This window comes from Pholis gunnellus (genome assembly GCF_910591455.1).
Source record: "Pholis gunnellus genome assembly, chromosome: 15".
NCBI classification, from domain to species: Eukaryota; Metazoa; Chordata; class Actinopteri; order Perciformes; family Pholidae; genus Pholis; species Pholis gunnellus.
In genome coordinates this window covers 16,220,893-16,240,962 of record NC_136542.1, presented here as the reverse complement: position 1 = coordinate 16,240,962, position 20,070 = coordinate 16,220,893, and the positions used below count along the sequence as shown (strand labels likewise).

The 20,070-nt window shown below is 42.1% G+C and overlaps 1 protein-coding gene across 1 annotated transcript; it reads left to right on the top strand.

The window, feature by feature from the left end:
- Window positions 1-1,412: 1,412 nt before the first annotated feature.
- enpep (glutamyl aminopeptidase) lies at window positions 1,413-19,057 on the top strand. The gene is made up of 20 exons (XM_079174087.1): window positions 1,413-2,133; window positions 4,082-4,223; window positions 5,318-5,452; window positions 5,604-5,724; window positions 7,581-7,735; window positions 8,937-9,050; window positions 9,147-9,281; window positions 9,361-9,426; window positions 9,547-9,612; window positions 10,099-10,259; window positions 10,645-10,727; window positions 11,271-11,407; window positions 12,441-12,496; window positions 12,580-12,730; window positions 14,206-14,279; window positions 14,415-14,519; window positions 14,764-14,937; window positions 16,110-16,250; window positions 17,413-17,494; window positions 18,136-19,057. The coding sequence occupies exons 1-20, from the start codon at window positions 1,499-1,501 to the stop codon at window positions 18,280-18,282; spliced, it is 2,880 nt and encodes a 959-aa protein (XP_079030213.1). The 5' UTR covers window positions 1,413-1,498; the 3' UTR covers window positions 18,283-19,057.
- The last annotated feature ends 1,013 nt before the right edge of the window (window positions 19,058-20,070 follow it).

Sequence of the window (20,070 nt, the reverse complement as noted above, 5' to 3'; positions counted from 1 at the left end):
GGGACAAAAAAGGGCGGCGGACAAAAACATCACATCTGTGTGTGTAGCGTCGAGGAGACTGTCACCTTTCTCGAATGAACAAACATGAATATCATAATTACCAGCCGTTACAGAGTGCGAGTCAGCCAGGTGTTTAAGTTTCTGCCTGTGGACAGAGCTTGTCAGGAAACTTTACAGATGTGTAGTTGAGATCAAAATGAAGGTTGAGGTTGAAGTTGGACGTGGTTTGTGCAAGAGAGGTGAAAGGGTCATCACTGACCTTCCAGTCACCACTGTGTCAAGATGTAAAGAAAGTGGAGATGGTTGTGGATTTTTAGGAAGACATACTGCAGTCCTCAGCAGAGGGTGCACTTCCTGCGGCAGCTGAATGAAGTTTATCCTGCCAAAGACAATGATGGCGCACCTCCTCCATCACCATCAGGTACGCTGCTGCCACTGCCAAGGATGAGGGCGGACTGCTTAAAGTTAGCTTTACAACCCATCCCGCCCTGTAGATACAGGTACATTAACTTAAAGGAACAATGCGTTAAATTAACACATATCTTTTGGATTATTATCATCTCTGTACATTGGACACTTATTCTCCCCGCAGGACAAACCCCAACACCCCAAATGGCTGGGTAAAGGAATGTCCAATCCCTTACTCGTCAACTACATGCCAAGGCCTGGTGGTAATTAGAAGGTTCAATTCTCTTTACATTATACTGTGAACTTTTTTTGACATTCCTTGTACAGTATTACAGTTCATTTTAAAACAGATTTATATATTATTTCTAAGGTATTTTTTCACATTTTATTCGACATTGTTCTATTCTATATTCATGTTACTTGCTTCTTGTTGCACAACTGACCACCTACATGACCATTATCATCATCATCATCATCCTCATCCTCAGGCTCTGTCGCTAATGAAAAAAAGAACATTTCTACAGTTAATCCTACTACTGTGTTTTGCTTCTCTGTTCACACGTCACTCTGTTGCAATCACTATTATGTTGCCCAAAGAGCAAACGCAATAGGAAGTGCGGTCTTATTGGGGTCCCCACTGTCAGCAGGACAGATTACTCTACAAACAACTTTAAATCACTCTGTCAGGGATTCACAGCAAACTCACACAATAAAATGTTGGTTGCAGGCACTGACTTCATGTTCTATTTGCAAGCGTACACACAGAGAGAGCAACATGTAGCATTTCTGAAAATTGAACTTTAGCTCTTGATTTACAGGCAGATTGTAGATGTTTAACAGGAGGAGGCGTTTCGGCAGCACTGAGGACAGAATAAATCTCTACCTCAGCGTGATTCCTGTGACAGATTTCCTCTTCTCCCCTCTCTTCCTATTTCTTCCCTCCACCCCCTCAGCACCACAGAGGCGAGCTTTGGATCCGCTCACGCGGCTAATCTAAATACTGCGAGAGCCCACAGCATGCAGCTCTAATTTCAGGTCAGTTTAAGAACCAGGAGAAAGTGGTGTTTTTCAGTGAAGTTTGGAAGTCACCATGGTCGAAAGCCTGCAGATGGAGAAGCAACAGAAGCGTTACTGCATCCGCACTAAGCATGTCATCATCATCTGTGTGACGGTGGTGGTGTGCTCGTTGGCGGTGGGTCTCGGGGTGGGCCTCTCCGGGTCGGGCACCACATCTCCCAGTACCTCAACACCAGCCCCCACGACAGTGCCTACCCAGCCCCCCCTGCCTGCCAGAGGGCCCTGTGCGCCTTCCACTGACTCCAGCGGTGACTGGAGGGATTTCCGTCTGCCCAGCTACGTGAACCCGGTCCATTACGACCTGCACCTGGAGCCGGACCTGGTGGAGGACACCTACACGGGCACCGTGGAAGTCCACGTGGAGGTCAGCAAGCCCACACGTCATCTGTGGCTCCACATCAGGGAAACGTTTGTCAGCGCCCAGCCCAGGCTGAGGATGCTGAGTAGCCGGGCGGGCCAGAGGGAGGTGGCAGTGAGGGGCTGCTTCGAATACGTTCCCCAGCAGTACGTGGTGGTGGAGGCCACGGAGGAGCTGCCTGCCACCAGCCCAGGAGAGGTGTACGTGCTAAGCCTGGACTTCCAGGGCTGGCTCAACGGCTCCGTGGTTGGGTTCTACAGGGTCATCTACACCGAGGACGAGGTCACCAAGTAAGTCAGTAAACAACATATGCGAAGCAAAAGAAAGTGATCGCAGCTTCAGTTTTTAAAGAAACACTTATTTTGACTGTATTCAGTAGTATATGATAGCATAGTAATAATGTGTTTTGAAAACATATTAGTTTTAAACCCGCCTGTGAATGAGTTGTACATGTGTTTAAACGGTTAATACATGTTTTATACTGTCAGGATTTGTTCATATGTGTATTCTAATACCTATCTATATAATTACAAATATGTTATACGAAGTATTATTATTATCTGTTTATACAAAGTCATTGATGCTTAAATTGAGGAGTTATAATAGTTGATAAAACAACATTAAGAAACATTTGAAATGTCCTTATATATGCTAAGGACTAAATTACAGTGTGTAGATAATAGATTGGAATATTACAAAGGCAAACTGCAACAAAGTTCCTCAAATAACTTAAAGTATTAACAAAACAAACAAATATTAATATCAAATCCACTTACTATCATTATGTGAGGTGCAGAGATGTGGCTGAAAGTTCTGGAGAAGAATAGTGAGTGGACAAGTCAAGATATTTACCCACTCCAAGGTCATTTTCGGAAAGAATAAAAATTGAACGCAGGGTTTTTCTACTCAAACCCTAATTCCCCTTGAGTAGCTTTCAAGCTAAACATGTGTAATGTTCTGGGTTGGTCATTTAATGAAAGATGCTGGATCTGGTTTGCACAGCTCGATTTTTTCCCCCAAATATAACCTGATACACGTGTTACTTTTTGAAAAGCTGCTGGCATGTGAAATTACGTTTTGGGTGATCAATCCATGTCTGACTGTGAATCGCTGTCATTGTCCCATAAAAAGCACATAACAACGCATAACATATCAAACAAAAAGTGACAGCACTTCCAAGTCCAAGCTTGAAGGTTCATTTTCGACCTTGGAAATAATAATTTGACAAATGAATCTCAGCTGAAGGGCCACTTAGAGACTCTTTCTGGAGCTCTAACTGTATCCCATGGCATTCATCAGCGAATAGAATTTACTCAGTTGTCATGGAAATGCTATGGATGAAATCCTAACAGCTGCTAAGCTATTTAAATGATCCATCGCCATGAGCAAACTCCATCTACTGATGGAGACTGGGAGACATGGTGGAAAGCTCCAAGAAAAGCAAGTAAGTGCCGAGTTGTTTTGTCCAACTTTGGAACTTTGACCAAATAAAGACACATTGCTGCTCCCGTTGAGTGAAGTCTTGGCTCAGTTTGTTTGGAGTTAATACTAATGTACATGTTGGTTGAATCTTGGATCTTTGGAGCATTCTTTTGAACACTCTTCAGCTGTAGGAGGCTGTAAAATGATTGCATTCTGCAGCTGGGCTCAGCTTGGGTTCATGTCCGTTACAGTGGATTCCAACGGAGACACATGTTTACACTGGAGAGGAAAAAATGATCTGCCCGTCAAAACTTTTCAAACCCCTCCGGAAACATAATCCACTTCAGTCCTGCACGCCCAATGTGTTCCAGTCATTCTTTCATTGGATAAATACACAACCTCATACTGTGGATGGACTACAGAGAGGTGGATCATGCTGCAGAAGTAGGTTAAAAAGGTTCTATGGACCTTTTGAAACCCTTTTGCCAACATGAAAATTAAACAATGTACTCAAAAGACAGATTTTGGATAATCACTTTCAATTTTAGGTTTTGGTAAAGGTCTTTACTTTTACAGTACACACTGCCCTGGTTGAGTCTTTTGGTTCCTCAGTGTTTATTACTTAATAAACTGGTCAGGGGAAGTAACTGATGCAAAGTAACTGATGCAAAATACCATAAGGGTCCTCAATCAGAAAAGAAAAACTTGCATCTGAAAGTATTTCACTTTGGGGGTTAAATACTTTAGGAAAGAAACAACAATGAAGAGCTCCAGGTGTTAAACCCATTTGCAATAATCTGTCCTTTCGATCACCAGGAAAATCGCTGCAACCGATCACGAGCCAACGGATGCTCGCAAGTCATTTCCCTGCTTCGATGAACCTAACAAGAAGGCCACCTACAAAATCTCCATTACTCATGATGCTAGCTACGGAGCTCTGTCCAACATGCCGGCTGAGGTAGGACTCAAGTCAATGACGCAAACATTAACATTTCATTTGCGATCTGTACAGCATATGACATGATTTGTCCTTGAACGCTCGCATCTGAAAAGGCCCACATTTGATTGGTTCAACACTTAGCTGGGGTGCGCAAGTCAAATGTTTGGACAACCAAAGCTAACGTTAGCTGTTTGACTAGTTTCCACCATTTGCATTCCACCCCTTTCCCCACCTGAGTGTTAGTGTACCTAGTATACCTTTGTGGGGCACAATCTAAAAAAACACTCAAATGAAGTTCACACAAGCAGTTTGTAAATGCAGGTACAACAGTTTGTTTGTAGATGTAAAAACATCCACATATGTTGATGAACATTTTAAATCCTTTTTAAATCCATATATTTGTAGATTTCTATTCCATTTAGTTAAACTAGAAATATCTCTGTGTGCTTTAGAAATATATTGGTTATAAGTGGATTTTGTTGATATTTATATATGATAACTATTTTTGTGTGCATTGAGGAATATTTTTGTGGAGTAATTTATATACAAATTACTTGTGTGAAACCTTCTGCGTGCATTCATTTATATAATATATATTATTATATATTGATATCCTTAATATTTTACTGATCTCATAACGTAATGCACTTATTTTTTTCGATCTAGTTCAAGATTCAATATGTTCAATCATTTTGACTAAGCTTCATCAAGGGTTTATCTAAGATTTTCATTCTGGAGGGAAACCATGTGGTTTATCGACTAAACATAAATCCTCAAAATTCAAAGTGTCACTAAGAACTACCAACACTTACAGCTTTGCATTTCTTGTATGTATGGAGTTACTTTGCCGATAAAACAATTCACAAACATGTTGGACTGCTGTACGGTTGCTGTAGGTGGAAAGAGTATAATCACTCAAACCTTCCCATGAAGGAAGGGAAAAGAACACAAACAAAGGGTGAGGAGGCCAGGCTTGGAGTGAACACTTTGAATACTAAAAGCAGAGTAATCAATCTTGTGAATCTGGATTTGGGGGACAGGGGATCCAACCAGCTCCACAGTCTGTGTAACACCCACATTAACCCGTCAGCCTTTCCCTCTGCCTTTTCCAGGGCAACCCTCAACAACTGCCTGGCAATAAAGTGAAGACCTCCTTCCATAGGTCCATTCCAATGAGTACCTATTTGGTATGTTTCGCTGTGCACCAGTTCAGCCATGTGGAAAGAACTTCCGCCCAAGGAATTCCTGTGAGTTTGCCATTGTGTGTGACTTTCGATGCCGTCTCATGACGACAAGTAGTGTTGAAAGTAACTTATACTATTCGATTTATACTGTCAGGCAAATGACTGTGGTCAATGCATGCAAACATATGTGTTCTCTCTTTCTCCGCCTCTATAGTTGAGAATCTACGCCCAGCCAAGTCAGTTAGGAACTGCAACGTATGCAGCCGACACAACCAAAGTCATCTTTGACTACTTTGAGGAATATTTCAACATGACATACTCTATCCCAAAACTGGGTACGTTCAGACTATAGTTCCAATGTAGTTCCACCACAGTGATCACAGTGAGACACACTTTATTTTTTGGGTCACAGTCTGTCTTTTGATAAGAATAGCAAATGTAAAAGTCCATGCAGGGGCTGTTTAGTGTCTGCAGAGTTATTCCACAGGGGGCATGTTCCCTATCGCAGTTGTTATCGATGCTTTTATTTCATCACGTGCCAAGAAAACCCGCTGGATCTGCACACTATGTTGCCTCCGCTAGTTACCAAATTAAGCTAATCAATGATGTTGTGAGAAATCTGTCTGACGGTGGCTTTAGTGGCTGTGGACGGGAGCAGCAGAAAAACGTAGGTTAGAGCAACGGTCCCCAACCGGGCTGGTTGGGTCATTTGGTACCGGGCCACACAGAAACAATACATACTATATTATTTCCGTTTTATTGATTATCAGAGCCTGAAAGAAGTATTATTTTGAAAAATTACCGGATTCTCTCCCAATAGCATCCGCCTGTGCATCGTGACATGTCAAGACGTTTGTCTCGGTCACGTGATATGTTACCTCAAAAATTAAGGCCACAAGCTAGCGAAAATGAGTAAAAAACTTCTGGAGAGCTTCTTTGCAAAGAGGAAAGGCCACTAAGGAGACAGAAGAAGAGCCGACAACTTCCAAGAAAATTAAAGCTTCATTTAACAGACAATATGAGCCAAAACCCGCTCTGCAGAATATGTGGCGACAGAGGAAGATCAGCTGCTGGAGATTGTAAATGACGGTGGCCTTAAAAGGATGTTTGAGACAACAACTCTGCTGGTGTTTAGGATTAAAATCCAGGCTGAATATCCTGAGATCACCACTAAAGCACTGAAAACCCTGCTTCCATTTCACACATCCTCTTTGTGGAGCGGGATGTTCTGCAGTGACAGCAATCAAAACAAAACGAAGTAGACTGGACATGAGGAACACACTTAGGGTGTTATTGTCTCCCATTACCCCCAGATGGGACCGTCTCGTTGCAGAGAAACTAGCTCAGGGCTCCCACTGATTCAGCGTTATTGTGAGTTGTATTTTGTATGCATTTTATATTTGTTTTCATGCCGGTCGATCGTATCATTTTATTTCGTCATGTTTCTTCGCCACACTTTGAAGGCCGGTCCTTGAAAATATTGTCTTACATGAAACCGGTCCGTGGCGAAAAAAAGGTTGGGAACCTCTGGGCTAGAGGTCTAAAAAGATCCTCGTCAGTTCAAGTGTACGCTAACTTTAGAACACATTACAGTCATTTAGCAGACACGTTTATCCAAAGCATGTAAAAACCTCAACAAACCTAAACATAATGGACCTGCCCTTTAAGAGTGAGGGGGTCTGCTTATTCCCCCAACAAAACTTTTGATATGCAAATAGTTATATCAGTATGTTGACCAGAAAGGAAATAAAAAAACATTGTGAGCAACTGTCCTAACTTCAGTGTTAAAGTTAAAGGGGATTCCATTGAAAACAGATGAACTGATCAGTACCTCTAGGAGGAGCAGCTGTAAGTCAGTGACAACACAATGCAGTTGGGACAACTTCGTGGGTTTTACAATGCTCCCTGGGTTAAAAAGCACAGAATCTCGAATGAACTGAAAGTCGTTAATAGAGCCATTACCCAATCCAATCTTCCAGGGTGAACATCATGGAAACAACTGATGGTGGGAAATCTGTTAATGAGAAATTCAGCAAAGCGGGATAAAGAACATCCATTCCAACAATCGATGTGAAGATTGCCGGCACTTTCAAGATACTATATCACTTTCAAGCATTAGTGAGGCAGTAATGCAATAAAAATCTGTGATAAGCGGTTACTTCAGTGGACTCTCTGTGCTGTTTTTATCCAGATAAGATAGCCATCCCTGACTTTGGTACTGGTGCCATGGAAAACTGGGGCCTCATCACCTACCGGGAGACCAACCTGCTGTACGATGCCAACCAGTCATCGTCCTACAACAAGCAACGAGTGGCCAGTGTCATCGCCCACGAGCTGGTTCACCAGGTACCGCTGTCTACTTTTATTACTCGACTTATTTTAGTTGTGTATTTTATTCATGCAGCAGTTTTAGAGCAGTTCTGTTTTTTGTGTCACAATTCAACCACATGTGAAGATGTCCCTTTTGCTTCGGCAATGGTATGATGGTTTTTTTAATCTTTATTTCACACAAAAGAAAAAAAGGGTTCACAGTTCAGAATTGTAAATGTTTCAAATCTTTTATGTGCTATTCTTCAATCTTTTTATGACGCACATGTCTTTCCGAGATATCAGCTGTTTTGCTGTGATGGGAGATAAGAGGCCTTGGGGAAGTCAATAAAGTTTTATGATCTTCAAATAAGGGATCAGCATGTGTTTAATTTGTGTGAAGTAGTCTTCTGGGTGGCAAGCTTTTCAAGGCCCTCTAACGTACTGAACAATTAACCTTAAACCTGCACAGTATAGGGTTAAAGGTATGATATGTAGTCACATTGTCGGTTTTTCTTTGTAAACACAGTATTCAAAATTAGCCCCTCCCCTCCGGCTCAAAGAGCGAGAGAGAGAGTGAGAGAGAGAGAGATAGAGAGAGACAGAGAGAGAGAGAGAGGGAGAGAGAGGGAGAGGGAGACAGGGAAAGAGAGAGAAAGAGCACAGCGGTGGTCGAGCAAGCTAAAGAGGGATTGAAGAGGGAGTGGCGTCAGTGAGAACAAACTCGTGAATCAGAAAAATAAAACCTTATTTACCTTGTTTCACCGCAGTTACGTTCTAAAGCACAAATAAGCACATCCACACCTCCTCACAAACCCGTCCAAGGCACGCTTCATCCTGCTGTGGCCTGTCTGTGAGCGTCGGTAAACGCAGAGGGGGCGCGACAAAAGCGGCGGTTTGACCTGGGAAGGAGAACAGGCCGCACACCCTGAACGGGTGTTCTGAAAATGTACATTATATTGAATTTATCCAGACAACATAAACATGGAGGATATGTTGGGTTTGCAGGTCAGAAAACAGGGAGTCTTCCGACTAAAATATTATACAATGTGTACTTGAAGGCCTGTCTCAAACAAAGGCCTGATTCTCTCTGCAGGCCGTCTTAAGAATGGGCAATCAAAAGTAGCCCACGGTTCAGTTTTTCACCTTGATAACCCCTAGCAGGTTTTTTCCCTGCAAATTCCACATAATCTCCTTTGTTTGGACCATCGAAAGCTCACATCAGTTATCTCCTTCCCAGTGGTTTGGGAACATTGTGACCATGGATTGGTGGGATGACCTCTGGCTTAATGAGGGCTTTGCCAGTTTCTTTGAGTACATCGGTGTGGAGAAAGCTGAACCCAGCTGGGGCATGGTGAGTTCTCCTTCTAACGGCGCCACAATCCATCCCGCTGTCAGTTGACCGGTCGGTCCTGAAGACTTTCCCTTGTGTCCCTCCTGTGGCCTACAGCGAGACATCATGATCATCAGTGACGTGCTTCCTGTCATGGTGGACGACGCCCTCCTCTCCTCTCACCCGATCATCGTGAGCGTGTCGACCCCAGCAGAGATCACCTCCGTGTTCGATGCCATCTCGTACAGCAAGGTACAACTACTGGATGCAGTTAATGAATTATCATGCAGCGAAATACTGTCTGTAATGAAAATGATCCAACTTCATACAGGGAGCGTCCATTCTCAGGATGCTGGAGGACTGGATGGGCAAAGACGTGTTCAGAGACGGCTGTCGAGTAAGTCGGCTGCAGGTTCACGGCAGATATTTAACAAATGGATGCAGCTCTTTTGATTCATGTTCATTAAAGTTTCCATCACATGATTGATGAAAGCCTTTTTTCATCTTCTTCCACCAGAAATATTTGAAAGACTACTACTTCAAGAACGCCAAAACGGCCAACTTCTGGGCATCTCTCGCCGATGTATGTTTGAACTTTATCGCTTTTGAATCTTCCAGGGCTAGATTAAGTCCTCCGGTCTGATTGGATGTTTTTCTTCTGGCGCGGTGCCACGAGAAGCACTAAAAGGAGGCCGCTGTTTTCACAGACTGACTCATGTACTGCTGTCAGGCTATAGCACCACTTTGAGCAAATATGACAGAAAAGTCGTTTTTATTAGAGATAGCGACTGCAGCTTTAAATCAAACCAAATGTGATAAAGCGCGTTTATTTTTAATGTATATATTTGTTTCTGTTTCCCCCTTTGTCCAGTCTTTATGCTAAGCTAGTCTAATCACATCCTGACTAAATTTCTCTTATTAATTTATAGGCGTGAGATTGATTATGACCTCAGCATCTCACTCTCAGAAAGAAAACTTGAGCATGTTTCTCCAGAATGGTGGAGCATTGCTTTAGGTTTTGTCTGTGAATTTTTCTGAGCAGTAGCCGGTTCCTCCTCTCTGTGACCAGGTGAGTGGGTTGCCGGTTGCAGACGTGATGGATACATGGACCAAACAGATGGGTTATCCTGTGCTGGACCTGTCTGTCTCGGAGATGGATGCCAAACTGAGCCAAAGGCGATTCCTCCTGGATCCTAAAGCTGATACCAGCCAGCCTCCTTCACCTCTTGGGTCAGTGATACGAAGAAGATAAAATTGTCACCAACTGTGTAGTTCCCCTTAGCTTTCACTTTACAGTTTTGTTTTTAAGGGCCCTCGACTTTACTGTTCTGGCAGTCAGCTGTTTTCAGTGAAAAAGCTCCAATAAAGCCACAGTACACTTCCTGCTCAGCACCCATTCAAATCTATAGAGCAGGACGGTCAGAACGGCGGCCATTTTTATGTGTACTGCTGCCATTGCAAAGACCGTAGCGAGGCTAACTTTTGCAAAAAGCTTCCGTATAAACCGACTTGCGGGAAGTCGCAGATGCCGACGTGACGTGTAACACAACAGCGTCGTTGTTTTAGATGTGTAGGTATCGGTGCATTAATAAGAAATAATGTGTTTTTGTTCCAGGTACAAATGGACCATTCCAGTCAAATGGCACTCTGTGAAGAGCGACAAAGATATGTTGGCGATGTTTGACAAGAGCAGCGCAGGTAGTATGCTCAGCTCAAGTATATTGATATTGTGATGGAAGATTTCTATGTTAATCGGGAGAAAAGAGTTTTGTTCACAAATCAATAATAGAGTCTTCAAAAGATTCAAAGTTGTCTTTGTCAGTTTATTCACTTGCAAGAGGGAAGGAAAAACAACAGCTACATGTTCAGTAGTCTGTGGAAAATACTTCAGAGAAATACAACATTCAACATCATTTTATACCTACACTATGTTAGTTACAAACTTTCCATGATGCTAATACATATTTTTACCATTAAAATATCATCTTGAAAACATTCAAAATGATAAAAAAAAAATATTGAATCAGTACAGACTAATTCAGCCAATGACTTATGTCAAATTTGTCAAGATGTCAAGATCTATTTTCTTATTATGAGGATGAGAAGATGGATTGCATTTGCCAAAAAAGGACTATTTTCATAACACTCAAATCAGAGATTTTATTTTACAGCAGAAATTGACCCGTGCAGCGATTTTTCCTTCACACACTAAACACTCTCAAAATGACTGTTGGTTTTCAGAGCATGTCCTCAGTAACTACTCGGCCTCAGTGGACGGCCTGCTGAAGGTCAACAACGATCACGTTGGATTCTACAGGGTCAACCATGACGACCACATGTGGAACGCCATCAGTCAACAGCTTCAGGACAACCACTTGGTGAGCTGTTCTCAGAGATCTAGAAGCACACTGCACATGTACACACTACCCGGCATATCTTCAGGTTTAGATGTGTGTATTTCTGCTTTGTCTCAGTATGTTTGACTGCTGTTAAGGTTGCTCACCCTCGTCTTCTGCTGTGCCGCTTGCATTTGATTCAAGTCTGTGTTTTTCAAAGGGAAACGGCCACTCAGCCATAATCAAAAACCAGTAACGCAGGTTAGCCAAAGTGAGTTAATCAGAATAAGGTTATGAATAATGTGAGCGCTGGCACTAGCTGAGTCCTTTTTTGGAAACAACTGAAAGATTTAGTACTTTGGGATTGTTTGAATTTGAATACATCAGGAACACCACTGGGAAGTTACAGAATGATGTTAAAGTCTGGTGATCGTACAGTTAGGTGGCTGAGGTGTTGTGTAAGGGTGAGCATTGACACCACAATCATACATTCACTTCAACATGTGCTGTGTTGAATGATAGTAAACCAGCAGCATTACACCGGGTGTGCACTTCTATTGCTGCATTAAATAGAACGGAGTAGAAGCCACAGGGGTCCTTCTGCTTTTTTCCCTATATATTTTAAGTATGAGACAAGTTATGAGATCAAAGTGATAATATCATAAGAATTAAGTCATAACTTTACGAGACAAAAAATGTGTAACACATACACCCCCTCCCTTTTTTCTCATAATACTATGACTTCTTATAATTACATTTTCTCATGAAATGTTCATGTTTTAATCTTGTACAATTTTGATTTCTTTCCTCAAGTTAGTACAACTTTATTCTTGAAATCGCACCATTAATCCACATTCAGCCAGTATTACATTTAAAGCTACCAGACACATGCGTGTCATCTAAACATTCTGAGCTGAATTATGCTTTTTACCGTTGATGCCAACTTCTTAGCTTGAAGTGGACGAGTAAGAACACCGAGAGCCAGAGCCTTTAATGACACAATGATCTCTCATCATAGACACCAAACTCACTGTTACTGTGATGGTAACATTCTCTTTGACTCTGTCTTCAACAGGAGTTTGATGCAGCTGATCGCACAAGCTACATTGATGATGTTTTTGCTCTTGCAAGGTAAGATTTCAGCCCAAAACACACGGTATCAACATCGATGACATCATATACAGAGATGCCAACGACTGTTTTCACTGTTTCAGGGCAGATGTTATAGATTACGGTAATGCCTTCAATCTTACCGAGTACCTGACTAATGAGGATGACTACATAGTGTGGGACCGTGTGGCCTCCTCTATCGCATACGTCCGGGACATGCTGTCAGGCAATGCTGCACTCTACCCGTTGTTTCAGGTGAGGGAGCTGCTGATCCTTCAAGTTTAAAACCTCATTAAGCTTGATGTTTATCTGTGATTTACAGAGCCAGATGAGGGGGTTACATATTCGGTGAAAAAAATCAGAGATAAAGTCAGTAAAGTAATAAAAAATTGTTTTTGTGGTAATGTGAGCGATTGAATTTCATTCAAATTAGTAAGCAAGGAAGCTGGATGAGCACTGAGCAAGGCAAAGGTCCTGAAAGGTACATGGGGGCGACTGTGGCTAAGTGAAGAGCAGGGTCGTCCTTCAGAGGATCGGCGGTTCGATCCCCGGCTCAGGCTCCACTAGGCGCATGTCGATGTGTCCTTGAGCAAAACACTTAACCCCAAACATTTCCCCCGTCGCTGTGCCTACGGTGTAGAAATGTGATCAAATCTGAATTGTAAGTCGCTTTGGATAAAAGCGTCTGCTAAATGACTGTAATGTGATGTAATACATATAAGTGTGTTCTTTTATGAACATAAATAGACATAATATAGGTCATATGGTTTGCTCTCTGCTGGGTCTATGGTGTGATGAGGTCGATCCAACCTCGCAGACTGAAGTGACTGAAGTTTTTTTCTTGTAAATTTGTGACTTTTATTATTATTATTATTATCATTATTATTATTGTTATTATTGTTATTATTATTGTTGTTATTGTCAATCAATCAATCAAACTTTATTTCAGACTCAGGGTCCATGTAAGACAAATACATAAAATGATATACAAGAACAATAAAAGCCTTACAAACGGACAGCTGTACCGATGTCTCCAGCTGGGACGGGGAGCGTGTGCTACTAAACCTCATGTTGGTTAAAACCAAGATGAGAACATTTAACCCGAACCCATGTTCAGAGCCAATAAGCCGACACATAAATGTATACATAAGATTTCTTAAAACATTTTTATTATATTTATATGAATATTATTTGACCTTCAATGGCCTATGTCAAATTCCTTGTATGTTCAACATACCATGGCAATAAACGGTTCTGATTCTGATTCTGATTCTGATTCTAATTGGTGTATGTAAGAGCTACTGAAGTGGAGATTTCTGGCTCTGAGTCAGAGTCAAACTCATTTAGAGAAAGCAGCCTTTAAAGATATGTTTTGAAAGTTTATATACATTTTGAATCCACACAGGTGAATAGAGGGAAAAAATATGAAACTTGCCCAGTTAATTACTTACATTTAGACAATTATTTTTGTATTACATTTCTGAAATGTTATGTTTAAATGTGCAAATAATGCACTATCTAACGGTAACTTTAGGTGAATTCAGCAGAGATCCACAGACACTAAGGGGTAAAAGAAACAGCTAAATGTATGTTTCGGATGTTTTCCACTGGTCTGGGAGAAGACATGTTGTGAAAGCAAAATAGACCAAAATTGACTAGTGCATGAAAACTGGTTCTGCCTGTAGTGTCTTGTCTTAATCAAGAACCATGTTGTTGTTTGTTCTTTCTAGAAACTGTTTCGTAACCATGTTAAAGCACTCACAACACTACTTGGATGGACTGATAGCGGAACACAGACGCTGAGGTACAGACCGAGCAGTCACAATCCCGTTACTGTTACCAACACGTGTCCTTCTTTTATGCTAACCCCATGCTAACCCATGCGTTACTTTACCACAATGTGAAATGGGTGTCATGTGTTCTGCTGGCTGTGTGGCAGGTTACTGAGAGAGACGGCGCTCAGCATCGCCTGTCAGATGGGAGATCAGGAAGCTTTGAACCAAGCCTCTCGCATTTTCGACCAGTGGATCAGTGGGGAAATCAGGTATCATTTTTTCAAAATATCATGTGTCATAGTATGTCATTTAGTCATTTTCACCCACACCTGACATTTACCAATAATGTTTCAAATAGCAAGAACATTTAAGCAGGGATGCCATGGCCACCCTGTAAACATTTCACCAGTCTTCTGTGAGAACCAGAAAAGCAACACCTCAAACAATACCTTTTAAACACAGCTGTTTGTTTCAGAACCTGACATTAACATTTGTTGGCTTTTCGACCTGCAGCAGCGTGGCAGTGAACCTGAGGCTGCTGGTCTATCGATATGGCATGAAGAACTCGGGCACCAAAGCAAAGTGGAACATAATGTTCCAGCGGTACGAAAACACTTCTTTGGCTCAAGAGAAGGACAAGCTGCTGTATGGACTGGCTTCTGTGGAGAACGTGGAACTCCTCTACAGGTGATTCATAACAACTCGTCATACAGAGTGGTTGACCTGATAACCTGAAAACACTTTCATTTGATCACTTTGGCTGGGATGAGATCAGGTGGCCACCTCCAGTTCTGAGAAGGGAAGACAATGCTGAAGTGTCTTAAAGCTGCATTCTCTCTAATGACCATCAGGGGGCGACTCCTCTGGTTGTATAGAAGTCTATGACAAAATGACTACTTCTCGCCAGACCTATGAAAGTAAAACCTGTGTTGTAATAAACCATGGTTTTCCTTTTAAACAATGCACTGGACTGGGTGGTGCTGTGGTGAACGGGGACTCTCGCTTCCTCTGCATGGACTGTTTCAAACTGCTTTGCAGACACTTTTGGACTCGTAGGGAGAGTTTTATGTTTTGCCTGCTCACCCTCAGTTAGATGAGAAAATCAATTCACTGCAATAGAGTGAGATGAAACTGATATCTCATATATAAATATTAGTGCTGAGCAACGAGTAACATTTTTAATCGCATGATTTTCTGCGATCATACGTGACGTCATTCATTGATCCTAAAAGTGCGTTCACACCAAACGAGACGTGAACGCACCTTGAGAACGTTCCTCAGACCGACATCTTCCACAACACGAACCTACTGTAGGTTGTGGATATTCACTTCTCTGTCGCATCAGTTAGCTTCCCCGACAGCAGTCGACTCAGGTCGGCAGATCGGCCCTCAGGATACGGGCGATACGGAACAGTTGCTTCTGTTTATCTAAACTTGTCCCGCACGCTGCATCCACGTAGTCTGTCGAAGCCTCCCTCCACTGATTGTTTGGGTGATTTGCTGGCATCAACGGTGTGTATTGCATTTTTTTTTAAACTGCGTTAATGCGCAATAAAATAATTGTTGGCGTTAATTAATGAACGCGATAATAACACTTTAACTTGCCCAGCACTAATAAATATATAGAATGTTTAACATGAAGGTTCATTCCTGACCATGGGAACTGTGATGTTTCAACAGTGTCTGATGTAAGTTGTAAACCTTTAGTTTCTAACGTTCTATTGGGACATTCCTTTGTGTTGTCGCACCGCTTTTACTTTTAGTCTGATAATATGACTGGATTTTACACACAAGATCATCTTTAAAATCATTATGAGCAGTATGTATGTGGAGAGAATAACCTTTGTTCTGCCCATCAGGCTCCTGGAGGCCTCTAAAAATGAGAGTGTGGTGAGGAGTCAGGATCTGTTCACTGTGGTACGATATGTTTCCCTCAACCCACTGGGGCAGAACATGGCCTGGGACTGGACCACACTCAACTGGGACTACCTGGTCAACAGGTCAGTGCCACAAGGACCAGAAATGACGTTGCTGATGCTTGGAATGTGTGGGGAAGATACGTCTTAATCAATGCCTCTTTTTGCCGGAGTATTATCTTCAAAATAATACTCACAAATCCCTCTTTGACCTGTTTAACCGATAGGGTGTCGCCGGTGTATGGTTCAGTGAGCGCAGACTGAAGGTTGTTGCAGATACAGGAAGTTTCATGACTGGATGAAAACATTGCGTGAAACCATTGATGAGAAAGGGAACAAACTCTTCAAACAGCTCCAAACACAAAGACGCTCAGTTGCAAATAAAACGCATTCCCAGCCATAAAATGTTCAACGCTTCTCCGACGCTGTCAGCCAGAAATACCGTTGTTACAAATTATTTTCCACGCTGGGTCAGAGCTGCTAGCTGCGGGGTTCAGCTCCTTCAGCCATTGAGTGTTAAAAAAACAAAGCTAGGTAAAAAAAAAAAAGAATCTACACCAAGCAAAACGCTAAGAATATCATAACTTCTTACATATCTTTCAACTTGAACTTTTACTACTAATACTAAGTTCTGCTAGCTAGCTAGTGACAACAGTCACGCTAGCCCACTGACCAATCACGCTGCACCTTAATGCTTAATGCTGATGTATTTGTAGCAGGCTACCTAGAATATTCTGACATGTCAAAGAATACGCCCAACATGTCAAACTAAAGATCTGATTGGTTGAAGACTATGACAATCAACAATATCGTCCCCATTTACTTTAATTTGCAAAGTCTACCGAAAGTCTACTTTGTGATTCTGTTTAGGCCAGCAGAGAAGGCTTAGCTGGCCCCAACGGCCCACCACCGCCTTAACGAGTGTACAGGGTCCGCAGGTGTGGTTGGGGTGTGGGGGGCAGCGACTCCTGGTGCGGGCACCAGACACCCTGGTAAAGAATTGGCCTTCTCTGTTTGCCACGTCTTTTTGGGAAAGGAACATAAATTGAAGGGCGTGTGTTGATGGGCTAAGGGAGGATGGGAGAAGGGGGTGCTGCTGGAGATAAACGGTTGAATACTGGCGAGATACTTGAGGAAGAGGGATTTGAGAGAGGTGGGTGAAAGATTACGTGCATGCTCTGGCGGGGTGGGAGGGGGCACGACAGGAGAGGGGTCGCCGACCGTAATTCATTTTCTTTCTCAACAGGTACACCATCAATGACAGGAACCTTGGTCGCCTACTGGGTCGGATTACCACCACCTACAACACAGAGCTCCAGCTATGGAAGGTTGGCACTGTCCTTTTTGTGCAACTATCTCCTACTTTCTTTATCATTCTTCAAATAATGGCATCTTTTTAGCTTATTGATTTGAACAATCGAGTTATTTTGACTGAAGAGCGGGTAGTTTATCTTCATGCACAGTTCTAATGATTCTTTCTGAAAGAAATACTCCACTAAAATCTTTCACAAAAGTAATAAATACTCCCAGTAGGCCTCAAAGGTGACTGCGCCCACTGATTGTAGTCAGCTTGTATCAAAGTCTTTCAAAGTGGATTACAATGGTGAAAGTTTATGCAGGCAAAATGAATGAAAAGTTCCATAGAAACTTCCCAAAACCCCTCACGGATCTATCTCATTTCCTTACATAGATGTGGTTGGTTGGTTGACTGCTTCTGTGCTGTGCCGTTTGCCTGCCTCAATGTTTAACAATTCTGCCAAAAGGTGTGTTTTAAACCCACTGGGTGGATGGATGAGTTTCTATAGACATTTTGATACATTTTCCTCATTGTGAAAACTTTTCACCATTGTATTTATGAATTAAGGCCTCATAAGGATGGGGTATTATCTACTGATGGCTGAAAAAGGGGATAAAAGGTTGACCTGTTTTCAGGCCTCTTGAAACACATTTCTCCGTGCCACCCTTGCAGATGGAGCACTTCTTCAGTTTAAACCCAAACGCCGGTGCCGGGAAGATGCCTCGGCAGCAGGCACTGGAGACGGTGCGGAACAACATCGCATGGATCCAGAGGAATGAGAACGAGATCAGAGGCTGGCTGGAGAACAATGTCGCCTGAAGCGGCACCAGCGTGTGAAACACTGCAGGAATACCGTACCTGTACAAGACCAGAGCATCCACAGTCCCCTGTAGATACGTAAGGCCTTCTCCTATTCAGCGCGTTCAGGATGAGGCTCGCTCGACTTTGTGGTCTGTTTGAAGGGCTAACGCAGGTGGCTGCTGATCTGAATCGACATTGCAGATGATCAAATAATCACATTCTTACTTGTAATCAAAATTCACATGTCACCTGATCTACTAAAGTCCCATTTTGCAGATTGCTGTAGTCCTCAAAAGTCTGCGTTCCAGTGTCGGCTCATTTAGCAGAGTGTGGTTCTGGGCTTTAAAGACATCCACTCCACTGCCACGCACACAGTGAGTCATTCAGGCATTGCGTTCTGAACGGGTAGAGCTCCTGTCTATCTACTGTAACTGACTCTTACAGTTCAACATCACCGCTGTTCTCCCATCATGGGGCTAGTTCTACTGACGATCATTTTCACTTTATTTCTGATCTGGTGCTCATCACATGAAGGATATTCATGCAGCCGCCTTCTTCTTCTTCCTGGAAACATTTATTACAAATTCTTTCATGTTTTTTTGTAAATTTAACTTGTTGCACATTGAGTTTTCTATCGCCAGCACAGTGCAGCCATGATTATCAGACCCACCCGTATAATATGATGATGCATTCTGCCTCTGTGCTTGTTTGCATTTGTGAGCAATAATGGAAGTGTTGGATGGGTAACCTGCTGGAGGTGAAGAGTTGAATGAATAAATATTTACTGAAATTACTTTATGTGAACCATGACTTTTATTTCATGTTATTTTGACCCCAGCAGCAACAAAGCAGCAGTGTAAGTACTTCACTTCACCACTATCAATATTCATGTTGGAGATTAACATGTTGCATTCAAAACATGAACAGAAATGAAATGTAAATACTTCTTGATGTAGCATTGATAATACTTCAATAATATGACAGCGACCATTATGCCACCCAATACTTTGGGGTTCTTGTACTTTATATAATTACTTTTAGTTTGTGTTATTGTCCTACACTAGATTTCACAGGGAACTGTACCGTAATTATCTTAAATATACAAAACATATGATCAGTTTATATGATTTGTGTTCATTGTTATAATTATGAAACTACCCAACACTAAATAAAACTTGTAAATACAAGTTAAAACTCCACCTCAATCATCTAAAATATGAAAATACTGCTATATTAATGCATCAACAATAACAAATAAATATGACATAATATTAAAACACCAACAGGACATTCTGAAGTGGTGTCCTGGGCCACATTGAAGGTGTCTGTGTCTGTGAAGGTCACTTCTTTATGCCTCCGTGCCGGAGACAGATGTGGCCGGAGACAGATGTGGCCGGAGGCGTTATGTTTTCAGGTTGTCCGTCCATCCGTCTGTTCTCGGGAATAGACGGATGGACGAGATGTTTCAGGAACATCTGGAGGGAATTTCTTCAAATTTTTGCACAAACATCTGCTTGACTAAAAAACACGTTTTTTGGCATGAACTCAAGAATTCATATGCTTATTATTTCACATTTCTAACATTATAAAATGATGACATTTTGGAAAGAAATGGATGTAACTTTTTAAATGACTGGTTGGTGGAGGGATCCAACCGCAGGATGATAATTGTAGTTCCTCCAAGTGAGGAAATATCTGGTTAAAGATATTTCTTACCAATCATCACTAAAGCATGTGTCATGCAAGAGAGCCAGTAAAAACTAATGGAATGGGCAAAGTTGTCATATTGACATTTAAGGTGCCGGT